General features: G+C 43.1%; 1 protein-coding gene and 1 long non-coding RNA gene across 3 annotated transcripts in view; one reads left to right on the forward strand and one right to left on the reverse strand.

Moving 5' to 3' along the window:
- Window positions 1-13,540, forward strand: part of LOC115944840 (uncharacterized) — a 325,497-nt gene that overhangs the window by 263,301 nt on the left and 48,656 nt on the right. The window lies entirely within an intron of this gene.
- The window catches only part of MCCC1 (methylcrotonyl-CoA carboxylase subunit 1), a 59,306-nt gene continuing 55,551 nt past the window's right edge, over window positions 9,786-13,540 (reverse strand). For both annotated transcript variants that reach the window (XM_081830265.1, XM_081830261.1), the window contains 3 exons: window positions 12,595-12,702; window positions 10,906-10,977; window positions 9,786-10,121 (listed from right to left, as the gene is read on the reverse strand). In XM_081830265.1, coding sequence (XP_081686391.1) covers window positions 9,993-10,121; window positions 10,906-10,977; window positions 12,595-12,702 — 309 coding nt within the window. In that variant the 3' untranslated portion in view covers window positions 9,786-9,992. The remainder of the gene's footprint in view (window positions 10,122-10,905; window positions 10,978-12,594; window positions 12,703-13,540) is intronic.

A 13,540-nucleotide genomic window follows, 5' to 3' on the forward strand; every position in this document is an offset into this window, starting at 1 on the left:
AGGATTCTCTCTCTCCCTCTGGCCACCCCCCACCCACCCAACCCTGGTGCAAGCATGAGTGCTCTCTCTCTCTCTCAAAAAAAAATTTTTTTTTACTTCTCCTTCTACTTAAATAGCAAATACTATAATGTATTTATTTATTTATTTTTAAAGATTTTATTTTATTTATCTGACAGAGAGAGCACAAGCAAGGGGAGCTGCGGGCAAAGGCAGAGGGAGAAGCAGGCTCCCCGCTGAGCAGGGAGCCCAATGTGGGATCATGACCTGAGCCGAAGGCAGCCGCTTAAAGACTGAGCCACCCAGGCGCCCTACTATAATGTATTTAATAACACAATACCTAGCGGGGATCCTTACACATTTAGGCCCGTGATATATAGTGGCTGAATAGATTTGAAATCATTCATTTACTTGTGCATTCATTCAACAAATGTTTATTGAAGAACTACTTTGCGCAATGAAATGTGTTATTTTTGCTGACTTAAAAAAGGGCCAAATGCTTTTTCAAATTATGAAATATACATGAAACTCTAAATAATGTAAGCAAACAGCTGAACACATTGTTGTAAAATAAACCCCCTGGTATCCACCTTCCCACCAAGGTGAAGAAATAGAGCATCACCAGCACCCAGAACACCAACCCGTCCAGTCCTATCCTAGCCCCTGCCTGCATCCCAGTGGTCACCAGGACGGAGGCAGGTATGTGGGGACACCCAGGACGCCCCAGGGCCCCTGTTTGTGTGGGCCCTTCCGAGGCAGAAGCAGGCATTTCCTCTTTGTAAAATTTGCAAGAGTAAACATTTCCCACATTGGGTTAAATTTCTTTGTACTTTCATAGATAACTTTGCATTCATCATTTCACATATTTTTCTTAAATAGGGTCCCTCCAAATTGTATAAGCCTCAGGACTCACGGAATCTGGATCTGCCCCTAGGCAGAGCTATCCTGACTACAGGATATATAGTCAGGGGCGCTGGGTGGCTCAGTCGTTAAGCATCTGCCTCCAGCTCAGGTCATGGTCCCAGGGTCCTGGGATCGAGCCCCTCATCGGGCTCCCTGCTCGGCAGGAAACCTGCTTCTCCCTCTCCCACCCCTCCCAGCCACTTGTGTTCCCTCTCTCACTGTGTCTCTGTCAAATAAATAAATAAAAAATCTTAAAAAAAAAAAAAAAGTTCTTTGCTCCCAGGTGGATCGCACAATGTGACACTCTCCATTTTCCAATTACAAATGCTCCACATATTTCTATGAGCTCAAACCTGCAGCTGCTCCAGAAGCTACTTAGAGGAATTGAGGGGCCTTTCCCAAGAGCATGGTAAATGGTTTGGGTTTGGGTTTCCCAGCAGTGGACCTCTGGAGCCAGCTTTCTCTTCTTTATGAGCCAGGCCAGTCAATCAATGACCTCCCTAACCAGTCCCTCCAAAGTGGAGTTGCTAACAGAAGCCTCGCTTGTTAGGCACACAGAATATTTACAACAAATCTGAATAGTTTGCCAACACTTAAAAATCATGAGATTTCCCGTGAAAAGTTGGCTTCTGCTGGCTTCTCATGAGCAATTGGAAGATGTAACCCCTCTGGGCTCACATCCCCACCTGGCCTGGCACCTGCTGGGTGGAGCCGAGGCACCCCTGCTTTCTGAAGCCAGACCTCCTCCCTGAAACCCTGCCACTTCACTTAAAGGTCTTCCCTGAGTGTTTGGTCCCTTTAAGCATTTGTGAACCCCGCTCTGACAGATTACCTTGTATTAATACAAATTAAAGATAACAAGGAATAAGTTCCCCCAAATACTCTAAGATGAGTTTCTTGCCAATATTTCCCGCACACTTGACAAAGGTGCTAGTAAGGTATCACCCCAATGGAGTTAAACATATATCTAAAGGCAGATAACATGAATCAAATCAGAAATGTACAAAGGGTCATCTCAAATGAAATAACCTCCCAATCAGAAGCAGTAGGAAGCAGCTAAGCATAACTATAGATCTGTGGTTCTTGAATTTTAGTATGCATCAAAATCTCACCTGGAAGCCTTGTTAAAACAGACTGCTGGATCGCACCCCAGCGTTTCTGATTCATTACGTGTAGGCTGGGAATTTGCCCTTCTAGGAGGTTCTGCGGTACTGCCCAGGCCACTGGCCCAGGAGCGCCTTTTGAAAACCACTGCAGCATCTTACTCAAAATGGGGTCGGTCCCCTGGCCAGAGGCCGGGGGAGCTTGTTAGGAATGGAGAATCTAGGACCCTCTCTAGACCAGTGGAATCAGGAGCAGGTGCTTTGTAGGAACATTACATTTTGAGATACACTGAACTAATTGTTCCCAAACCCCCCTGGGAAAAATCACCTGGGTGTTTGTTAAATATACAGAATGCCAGGCCTTTCCTTAGAAATTTCTATTCAGAAATCTATTTTTGTCAAGCACTCCAGGTGATTCCTATCATGAGGAAAGTTTAGGGAAAATAGGTTAATGGTGGTGTTAATAAATCTAAAGAAAGAGTATGTTAATAAAATGGGGGCGAGTAGATGAAACAGGGGCAAGTAGGAAATCCCAGGAGAGAAAATTGGTAGCATGATTTCAACCATTTGGGGCTCTTTAGCCACTGGTAAGCCTTCCTTTTGTGCGGAGAGATGCAGCAAATTGTTAGATCCTATACCACACACCAAACTCCTTTTATCTAGTTCCTTGTGCATCAAGAACGCTTGTCATTATGATTTGGCTTCCCTGTGCTTTTCATACCAGGGGAAACACACCAGTCAAATCAATAGGCGTACCCGATTGGAGTGACAGGTGCGTAAATCAAGAACTCTTCATTAAGGTGTTGAGATATTTTTCTGTGGGTCCTATTAGTGTCTCTAAGAGATCAAACCACTTTTAATAACAAAATCAAATTTCTGGGCATGTGTGTACCTTATTCAAATTGAAGAAGGGACAAATTCTTTTGCCCACAAAGTTGTCTTATGTGGATTCCACTGTGTAGTTTTTAACTTTTTTGTACATTCATTTAAGTCAGATTTTTTTGGAAAGAATTACATTAGCAAATAATAAAAGTCTGTAAAAATATATAAGAAAATAAAGCAGAGGATGAGGAAATTGCCTTTTTAAAAAAATTTGAGTCTAGTCGACACATTAGTTTCAGACATAGTGATTGGACACCTTCATGTGTTATGTTATGCTCATAAGTGTAGCTATGGTCTGTCACCATACAACACTGTTACAATATCATTGACTATTCCTTATGCTGTACCTTTCATTCCTGTGACTCATTCACCCTATAACTGGAGGACTATATCTCCTACTCCCTTCATCCATTTTGCCCATCCCCCTGCCCCCTCACTCCTGCAACCATCAGTTTCTTCTCTGTGGACGTTGTCTTTATTTTTTAAGTAGGCTCCATGCCCATTGTGGAGCCCAGTACAGGGCCTGAACTCAGGTCCCAGAGATCAAGACCTGAGCTGAGATCAAGAGTCGGCCGCCCAACTGACTAAGCCACCCAGGTGCCTCTGGAAGTTGTCTTTAACAAATTCTTTCAGTTTTTATAGTGAAATATTGGCCTGGATGCGTCATATCTTTTCTCTTAATCTGTCTCCACAATTCTCCACAAGAAGGGCAAAATTTTACCCTTCTATTTAAAAGACCTAAACCATCATTGAGTCTAAGTTTTTCCAAATATCAGATATTTCCAAAATCTTTTAGTGAAGTAAAAATCTCTGAAAGTTAGATCACATTGCCTGCTCCCCTGTCTATCCGCCAATACCAGTTTCCATCTGGGAAATTAACAAATTCCTCGTCGATGCTGAAACGTGGTATTTCTCTTACGGTTTCAAGAGAATGATCTTATTCTGGAAATAAGGCCACCAGAAGATCAGTTTGTCCAGAGGGTATTTTTGTTTTGTTTTGTTTTTTTAAGTAGGCTCCATGCTGGGCCCAAACTCACAACCCTGAGATCAAGACCTGAGCCGAGATCAAGTCAGACACCCAACCAACTGAGCCACCCAGGTGCCCCTGGAGGGTGTTTTAATGTTAACCCCCATTCTGAACAAAACAGTTTTAATTTCCAGTCCCAGTTCCACCTGAAGTTGCACTGACTTTTTAAGTAGGATGGTCTGGCAAGTAGCTTCACTGTGATTCTCTGGCCAAACAAGCATGGGGGCCATGGTACCATTAAGTTCTCCAGGTGGAGACCTAAAGGAATGATGAGATATTCAACCAAGGAGGTAACGTTTTCAGAAAATAATAAGTTTTGGTTGAGTAAAATTTCCTGTCCCCCTGCCTTGCTAATTCAGGAGGCAGCATTATACATAGAAAGCAGGGAATTTCTGAATGAAAAGTCCTAGTTTCAGTTTTGGTCGCAACAACTATGTGAAGTAGGATTGTGTGGAAGTCACTTTCATAATCTCAGTTCCCTCAAATTTCTATGAGGACAATATTGGTGAGTCCTCCCTTGGTGATAAAATATCAGTACATCACAAAATGAGTTGTTACTGTGGGCACAGTAACACTACACTCAAATGTAGGTGGTTTTAGCTTAATTTTTCAGTAATTCATTACTAGTCTCCGACCAAGGAATTTACTTCTAGGAATTTATCCTAACAGAACTGCATACGTGCAAAATGAAATATTGTCAGGTTCTTCACTGCATTTTTTTTTTTTTTTTTGGTCATAGCAGGGCTTTGATAATAACGTAGATGTCCACCAATAAGTGTCTGGTTGAATAAGTTATGTCCATTTAGTGGAACAAATGGGATACCATGCAGCTATGAAACAGAATAAGGAAACTCCCTGTATATTATTATGGAAGGATCACTAAGACACATGGTTAAATAAAAAAAGCAAAGTGCAGAACTTGACCTTTATCGTAGTATGTTGGAAATTAGATAATAGAGTTGCACTTGGTTTTGTGCACATAAACACTGGAAGGATACACAACAAACAAAGGCAACTAAATGTTGCCAGGGGTGAGGAGGCTGTGGGTAGGAGGTTTTCACTGTATGCCTTTTAGTATACAATGTTAGATTTTGAACCATGGGCAGGTATTACCTATTCACAAATTAAATTAATACTTATCTGAGAAGAGACTAATGGTATTCACATGGCCAAGGAACTAAAGACCTGTGACTTATTTTGCACATAGATCTTCAGTAGTTGTGTGACATATTGTATTACTGTGGAAGGACTCTAGGGTTCAGTTGTGCAATGGGTCTGGCCTAGAGTGGAGTAAGGAAGGTTGAGGGCAAGGGTTGCCCACTGTGCATGAGGCAGCCTGCTTAGAATGGCATATCAGAAATGGAAGGTCCCGGTGGGGCCAGATGAGCAATAGGAAAACAAACGTAGGTGGGATGCCAGTCTGAATTATGACTAACATGCCACCTGCCTTCAGGAATGGGGACAAAACCACAATGCTTTTATGACATAGGTGGTGATGATAAAGGAGTAAGAATAACTGAGGAGAGAGAGAAGCCCCAAGTTATCTTTTGTTGTTGCTGTTAGTGGGTTTTTTGTTTGGTTTGGTTTTGGTTTTGGTGGGGGTGATGGATTTGGAACGAGGATTTATTTCTAATCTAAACAAAGGGTTTAGCACCAAGCTTATGAGGAGTGGTCTGTACAGAGAGAATGACGTTAGCCATCTTAGGAGGGACGGAGTTAATGTCAGGGCTGTGACTTGGAGGTTTAAGGGGCGGGTGCTCCCTGTACTTGCCACTCATTGCAGGAGACTGAGCCACTTAGAGGCACCAGGGCATTCTGATTCCCGTGATCCAGCATATGGGAGACAAATGTCAGAGGGACAGGGTAATCTTTGGTATCGGCTGTGATCTGCTAACAATCCAGGCACCCCCTGGTCCGGAAGGAATGGTCTCCCCAGGGTTATTCACAGGGGCTGGGGGCGGATGGGCAAGACTGCTCCCACCCAGCCTGCGACTCTGAGATCTGTGGAGCGTGGGCCGAGCCTCCTGGGATGCCCTATACTTAGAGTCTGGTGGAGGAGAACCACTCCCCCAAGGCTGCAGCTCCCCGGGGCCAGCCCACAGGGAGCAGTGTGTCATTAGCGGGAAGGCACTAATGATCCAAGGCTCCCTGCTCTGGGCACGGGGCAAAGCATTTGGGGACATCCATCTCCTTCCCTCTCACCACACAGTTTGAATCACATTTTCCTCTTCCTGGGTATCTTGAAGCTTGGTGTGAATATCTCGGAGTACTTTTAGAAATCCTTTAAAGGAAGGTGCGACGGAAGGGCAAGGTCTTACTATCAACACTGTAAAATATCTTAACCACAACAGAAGATGGAACATAGATGCACATTTCAACTTCTAATATTCCTCAGAGAACGATTTGAGGGTTAAGAATGGTAAGTGCAAGGGTGAGAAGAGAAGCCAGTAGTGGAGGAAAAAACAAAGAATGAGTTCAGCCCCAGTAAGAAGACCTCCCTACTCGGCTGCCCCACTGGAGTGGTGACGCCCACTCACACGGAGCCTGAAGCCAGACAGGGACGGTCCCCGCTCCAGCGCCATCTACACACATGTGACAACTGGAAGATGGAACCCATCCTTTGTGCAAGAAGCAAGCTGCTTCTGGGCGTGCTGCCGTCCCATCAGCACACAGGCTCTAGGACATGCCAGCCTGACAGCCCACTGTTGCAGAGGGAGGGGACCATGGGGCCTTCCCCAGACAGCGCCACGATCTGCCTGTGGTTGACAAGCGCCTGGGTGACCCTGGAGCTGGCTAGAGCTGGGGGAGAGAGTGAAGAGGGGACAGAGTGATGCATGTCCAGTGGGGTTGCTCACCACCCCAGCACCTGGGAATTTTGCTGGCAAGGATAAGCAGCTGAGCTGAATTAAGAGCAGTTCCTTAATTGCTCCGGAGCAATAGCTGCAGTTAAAAATTAATAATAACTATCAGCTGCGAATAAATGATGTTCCAGGCACAGTGCTAAAGGCAACCTATACATTTTCTCATTTAATCTGCCAAACGACCCTGCGAGGTTAGTGTTGCCACCCCCATTTACAGATGATGCTGAGAGTGTCAGTGACTTTCCCCAAGACACTCCAGTAAGTGGCAAGGCCAAGGGTCTGAATGCCAGAATTTTAATGCCCAAGGCTGTTTTGACTACAATGCTATGTGGCCTCGCCAAGGATTAAAAAGCTATGTCTTAACTTTTGTTGTTTTCTTCATTATTCTAGACCTGAACACAATGCATCCAGAATGCTATTGTCAGAGATAAGGGAGGAAACTGCTTTCTTCCAATCATACAACTCGGGTTTTGACCCATGCTTGTAAATGGAGGTAACCCAAAAGAAAAGCCACTTTTAAGTCGTGGAAATGTGTACCGAGCTCTGTCTTCTCCACCTGGCCCATCCCGCTCAGGCATCCATATCTGGTGCCTCTCCTGGACTGTCTCTGGTCTCTCTCCACTTTCCAGTCTGTACTCCAGACTGTGGACAGAAACAACTTTGAAAAACGTGTTTGAAAATCTCCACGGCTCCCAACTGCCTCCGGGATCGAGTCCTTTCCCTGCTGGGCAGCCACTTCCCCAGCCCCTCTCTGCCGCGCTCCCGCGTGATCCAGCCCAAGCTGGATGGCTCTGTGCCCTGAACACCATGTGTACTTTCACGCCTTACTGTTATTATTAGCCCTTGCTAGTCCCTCTCCCTGTGACGGCCTTATCTTACCTTCTTTCTCCGCTGGCAAATGGCTGTACTCCAAAGCCCAGGTCAGATGTCACCATCTCTCCCTCAGCCTCCCAGCCAAGTAGAAGTGATTACGCCACTCACCTGGCCCCCGCCATGGCACCTAGTACACCGGTATGTCATACTATCAATTAGAGTACATTCTTCTACATAGCTGGATCCTGTTTCCCATTAATTAGGGCAGGAGTAAAAACCATTTCTTGCCATCTTGGTTTCCAGAGGCCCTGGTATAAGGCAAATGCTCTGTCTTTAGAAGGAACGGATGTAGGCACATGCAAAGGAACTCTGCTCACACAGCACCCCAGTTAGCGATGCTCTCAAAGGATTCCACCAATATGTGGGTAATTGGGCTGGTGGGCTTTAAGTTCCTTCTCTGCACCAACACGGTCAAGTAACAAGGAAATTGAGAGCTCGATCTTATTCCATGAAAGAGATCAAAGGGAGAAAATAGCAACCCCTAATTTCCACCAGAGCACCTTTGCTTCTCCCTCTTGTAGAGAGTTTTGCTTGGATAGGGGCAAAGCCTCTGTTGCTAAAAATAGATTTAAAAAGCTCTGGTTGAGATGGCCTTGTCCTTTATTACCCCATGCCTAAATATCTGTAAGAACTTCCTAGCTGGTTTTCTAGGCTCTAGTCTTTTCCTCCTCCATCCACATGCATCTTGCTGCCAGATGAGATTTTTAAAAGTATTATTTGAATTATGAAGAGTTTCTATGTAACATGTTAGTTATGAAACATAATTGCATGATAAATATAACCAACCAACCATTCAGCCCTAGAACATTAGCGGCAGCTTGCATCCATCTCTATATGCCTCACCTGTCTCAACCACTGGCCTAATTAATACCTGAAGCTAATCCCTGTCGTTAACTTTGATTCCAAAACGCATGCCTTGATGTTCTTAGCCTGTTTATTTTGTTGTTACATAGTATTCCACTGTGTGCCATACCAGAGTTATTTACCCCTTCTCCTGCCAACCAACTGGGATTGTTTCCAATGTTATGGGTAATGTGGCTATGAACATTCTTAGTGCACAAGTACATTTGTACATTTCTAGAAGTGAGGTCATAGGGTATGCAAATGTTCAACCTTGTGAAATAATGTCAAAATTTCTTAAAAGGGCTCTACTAGCCAGATGAATTTTCTACAAATCCCCGTTTTCCCTGCTAAAAAATAATTCAATGTAACTGCTACTTGCAAGATAAAATCCAAAAGGGCTCTTCCTTGCCAGTTAGTCTGGCCCCAACCTCTCACAGCCCCCAAATACCCTCTACTTCAGTTGGGCAGATCTGTTTTTGGATGTAGAACACACCTTACTCATTTTCGTTTCTTTTTAAAATTTATTTATTTGAAAGACAGACAGCACACACAAGCAGGGGGAGGGGCATAGGGAGAGGGAGAAGCAGGCTCCCTGCTAGCAGGGAGCCTGATGCAGGGTTCAATCCCAGGACCCTGAGGTCATGGCCTGAGCCAAAGACACTTAACCGAGTCACTCAGGTGCCCCATTCATCTTCTTTTCTTTCCTTTTTTTTTTAGGGGGGGGAGAGGGAGTGAGGGGGGAGGAGCAAAGGGAGAGGGAGAGAGAATCTTTTATTTTTTAATTTTTAATTTTTTAAAGATTTTATTTATTTGACACGGGGCGGGGCGGGGGGCAGCAAAGTGAGAGGGAGAAGCAGGCTCCCCCACCAAGCAGGGAGCCTGATGCAGGGCTCAATCCCAGGATCCTGGGATCATGACCTGAGCTGAAATCAAGAGTTGGACACTTAACCGACTGAGCCACCCAGGCTCCCTAGGAGAATCTTAAGTAGGCTCCACACCCAGTGTGGAGCTGGACAGGAGGCTTGATCTCACAATCCTGAGATCATGACTAAAGCAGAAATCAAACACTTAACTGACTGAGCCAGCCAGGTGCCCCAGGAAAATTACGTTCAACTCAATCATGTTTTCAGATTTGCTTCTGTCTCTGAAACAGGTCTATTTTCATCATGATTGTAAGTGGGAAATAATTTAAACAACCTTTTCACTACCTGCCTTCCTAAAAGACACTACAGTGTATAAAATTTGAGGCAGAAACAAACTATATTAGCTTCCAATAAAAAAGTAAAATTCAATCTATTAGTATGAAATATTTTGAGATAATTTATTGTGTTGGTGACCCAAGTACATGATTCTCAAAGATAAAAATGTGTTTTAGCCTAATCATACAATCACTTAGTGAAACTGCTGTTTATTGGACTCCGAGAAAAGCAGGAAGGCACTTTCTCTTTTTGTAGAGATGCTATATTGAAGATACTGCTTAATGGAGCATTTCTTTGATGGAGTTTACTCTGCTTTTCTTTTGTCAGATTCCTCTTCCTCAAACTCGATTAAAGGTTCGTGTCTGTTGGCCTGAGAACCTTCTTTGTAGAACACTTTCTTGATCGTGCCATCCTTTGGAGCCTTTATGGTGTGCTGCAGGGACACAAGACATGACAACGATTGCAATACCAATGAAGACTGAGCACGCAGCATGGCAAGAGAGAAGAAAAGTGAAAAATAAAGCCAGTTGTTCTGATGTTTGTCAAGCTTTTTTATACCACAGCACCCAGAGAAAAATAACCTTTTTATGGTGTGCTTTGGAGTTGTGAGGAGTCACTATTCTACATACCTGCAACATACTCAAGGTCACTGATCAGGAAGCTCTGGCCTATTGGTAATTCACAACAAGCTTCACCACAGTCTCACTTGAGAAGCTGTTAAAAACTACCGATCCTCGGGCCCCACTCCAGGGGATCCCAATTCAGCCAGTCTGGGGAAGTAGTTTTGAAAAGCCTTCCCCATCAGGGGATTGTAATATGTGGCCAGGCTAAGAACTACTGGCCTACAATTTCCAACCATCTACAAACCTCAACAGCTCATCTAGTTTGACTGAGGTTTCACCTTGATACTGATGTTTGGCATCCCAAGTTTGGCCTTAGAAAATACCAAGTTTAACAATCAGCTGGGGGGAACTGCCTGAATTTAAGCTATTGATAATTTCTTTAATTTCAGTATCAGAATGGACAGGTGCAGTTTCACAAAATTAAAATGAAAATGTATTTAAAAGAAGGGTGGTTTGGTTTTATGTCTTGCAGTTAATGCTTCCATCAACCTGTGGCTCTTAATATTTAAAATGGTATTAACTTATAAAAAAAAAAAAAATTAGGTCTGAAAGTTCCCAAAGTTTAATTGGCAAGTGAACTTGTGATTTCATTACCTCCATTTTCATGGCAAGCATAACCATTAGAGAATCTCCAGCTTTTACTCTGTCTCCAACTTTCACAAATATCTAGAAATTAAGAGTGACAGGTTAATATTGAAAAACACAGAGGTCCCTCGTGGTCCACAGAGTTGGAGTACGAATGTACACAGTGAAAGTATGGATCTATGTGGTTGTCTTATCTGCCAAAGACAGGTGTGCTGAGGCAAATCAGAGACCTACAGGTCAATCTGTGTTGCTGGGCCTCTTGTCAGTAGGAAACACTGCTTAGCTCCTCACCTCCATCCCCAAACCATCTAGTTTTCCTTGAATCAGATGAATATGCTTTATATATCTTGAGATCCTTTTGTGTTTTCATGAATGTACAGACAAGCCATACCACCACCAAGGAAGAACCAACATACGTAAATGTCATAGGCAGGGTGGAGGGTCACACCTTGTTTCCTAGATTTTATAGGTGGTCTAGGATAGTGCTCCAAGTTTTGAGGCCCCTGTGTGGTAAATGCATAGATGACTATCTTCATGTGAAAGAATTAAACTTATTGGCAACCCTGGAAAAAAATCTTTATTTTCCTTTTTACATGTATAAATGAACTCATATATATCTCATGTCTCAGCTGTCTTCCTGGTTAACATGGTGAGGAAGCAGTTTTTGGAAACATCACACAGTGGAGTTAGGTTCTAAAGTCAATGTGTAGAGCCCAAAGTGTGAAAAATGAGAAACACCTCTGAAAGCCCCCAAATCACCCAATGCTGGGTGATGCTATAATAGTGCTTGATGAAATGCATGGTCTAGAGGGCAGCTATGGGGAAAATGTGCATCTTCTGCCACAGATGTGCAGGGATGCCCACATTATGGAATGTCCATGGGAACAGAGACTGAGTGATCCAAATCTCTGAGTTCATACTCCCTCTGGGGCAAACATCTGTAGAGGGGAATGGTGGGTACAATCACTTTCACTACTTAAATGGTTATTTTCTTCTCCTTCTTTTTGGGTACCAAGAATATAGTGTTGAATTTTTATGACTTAGATGCAATTAAAGGGACTCTACTATATTCAAGTGTATAAAAAGGTTACTACTGATCCGCCACCATTTGAAGTTATTTCAGTATGGATCATAACTCTGAATACATATAGCATTCAACACCAAACCTCGTTGTTCTTCACCAGTAGCAGCCTTTCAAATTTCATTTTAACACACATGCAATTATGTACATTAGAAAAACTGTTACTTCACGGTAAATTGTTTGCTGTTACGTTTAACATTAAAAAACAGACCTTTTGGATAATGCTTGGTGAATGTTCCATTTTAATCATAAAACGACAAATTTAGATTATTTGTACTTTGATGGAAATTCCCACTTTCAAAAATAACAGTATCATAAATTAGGTAAATGGGTATTTTCATTGAAGACTGAACATAGAACTGGAATCTGTCATACAGTCTCTTGTTTTCTTTCTTTTTTTAAGGTTTTATTTTTAAGTAATCTCTACACACAACATGGGGCTTGAACTTACAACGCCAAGACACATGCTCTATCGACTGAGCCAGCCAGGTGGCCCAGTCTCTTGTTTTCTTGAATAGGATGCTTTCCAATGAGAAAGATTTGGAGAGGGAAAAATGATGTATATGCCATTTACTGGGCCTTACTGAACATCCTTCTACATACATTCACATGATTACCTTTTCAATGGTACCCGTCATAGGAGCTATGGTACCTTCCTGAGTTCCATCTGAGCTCATTGAAGACAAGTATTTGGGGACTGGAATGCCAATCTGAGTACTTCCTTCCTATAAATAGAAACCAAACTGGAAATGAAATCAAGATCAAATCACTGTAGTTTTATTAATATACCTAGGGTAATGACTGTCTTCAAGCTATTTGTTAAATATTAGTCATCTTTAATACCAGGGTTCCAATCAAGCTTTGTGACCTTAAGCAAATTACTAACCCCCTCTCAGTCTTGGTTTCCCATTATAAAGGAGTAATGGCATCATGCCTCACAGGGGATTAAAGGAATTAATGTATATAACTGTTGATAACAGATAGCCACCATCTGAAAGCCATTTTGAGTAGCATCCCCACTATCAAGGGCTTAGTCTAAGCTAGGAACTGTTCTTAACAGTTATATATATATATATGTATATATAGAGAGAGAGAGTGTGTGTGTGTGTGTCATTGATCATCACAGCAAGCTTACGAGGTAGGCAGGTACTGTTATTTTTCCTGTTTAGAGAAGGGGAAACTGAAGCCAGAGAGTTTAACTTGCCCTAGCTCACACAGCTGCCGAGGTAGAGCCGGGATTTCACATTCCAGAACTCCTACTCGTCACCACTCCACCATACTGCCTCCACCACCATATTGTTACCAGAGTAACTATGGGAAGGAATGCCTGATCAAGTGAGATCATCCTTGATTCTGTATAAAGTAAATTACCGGAATACTAAAGGCATCTCATCACAAAGGAGTATGATCTGTAAGATGGTTCTCAAATGTGAGAAGACTCTGAAGAGGCCACAGTGTATCTGATAATCCATTTTCTTTTCTGCCCATGCAGAAACTACGGGCTCATCAGGCAGCAGGCTCCTAACTGGGAGCAATGAGTCAGGAGACATGCTCCTACCCAAA

The sequence above is a fragment of the Leptonychotes weddellii genome, chromosome 1 (assembly GCF_054177405.1).
Source record: "Leptonychotes weddellii isolate Sample4059 chromosome 1, ASM5417740v2, whole genome shotgun sequence".
In the NCBI taxonomy this organism is placed as follows: domain Eukaryota; kingdom Metazoa; phylum Chordata; class Mammalia; order Carnivora; family Phocidae; genus Leptonychotes; species Leptonychotes weddellii.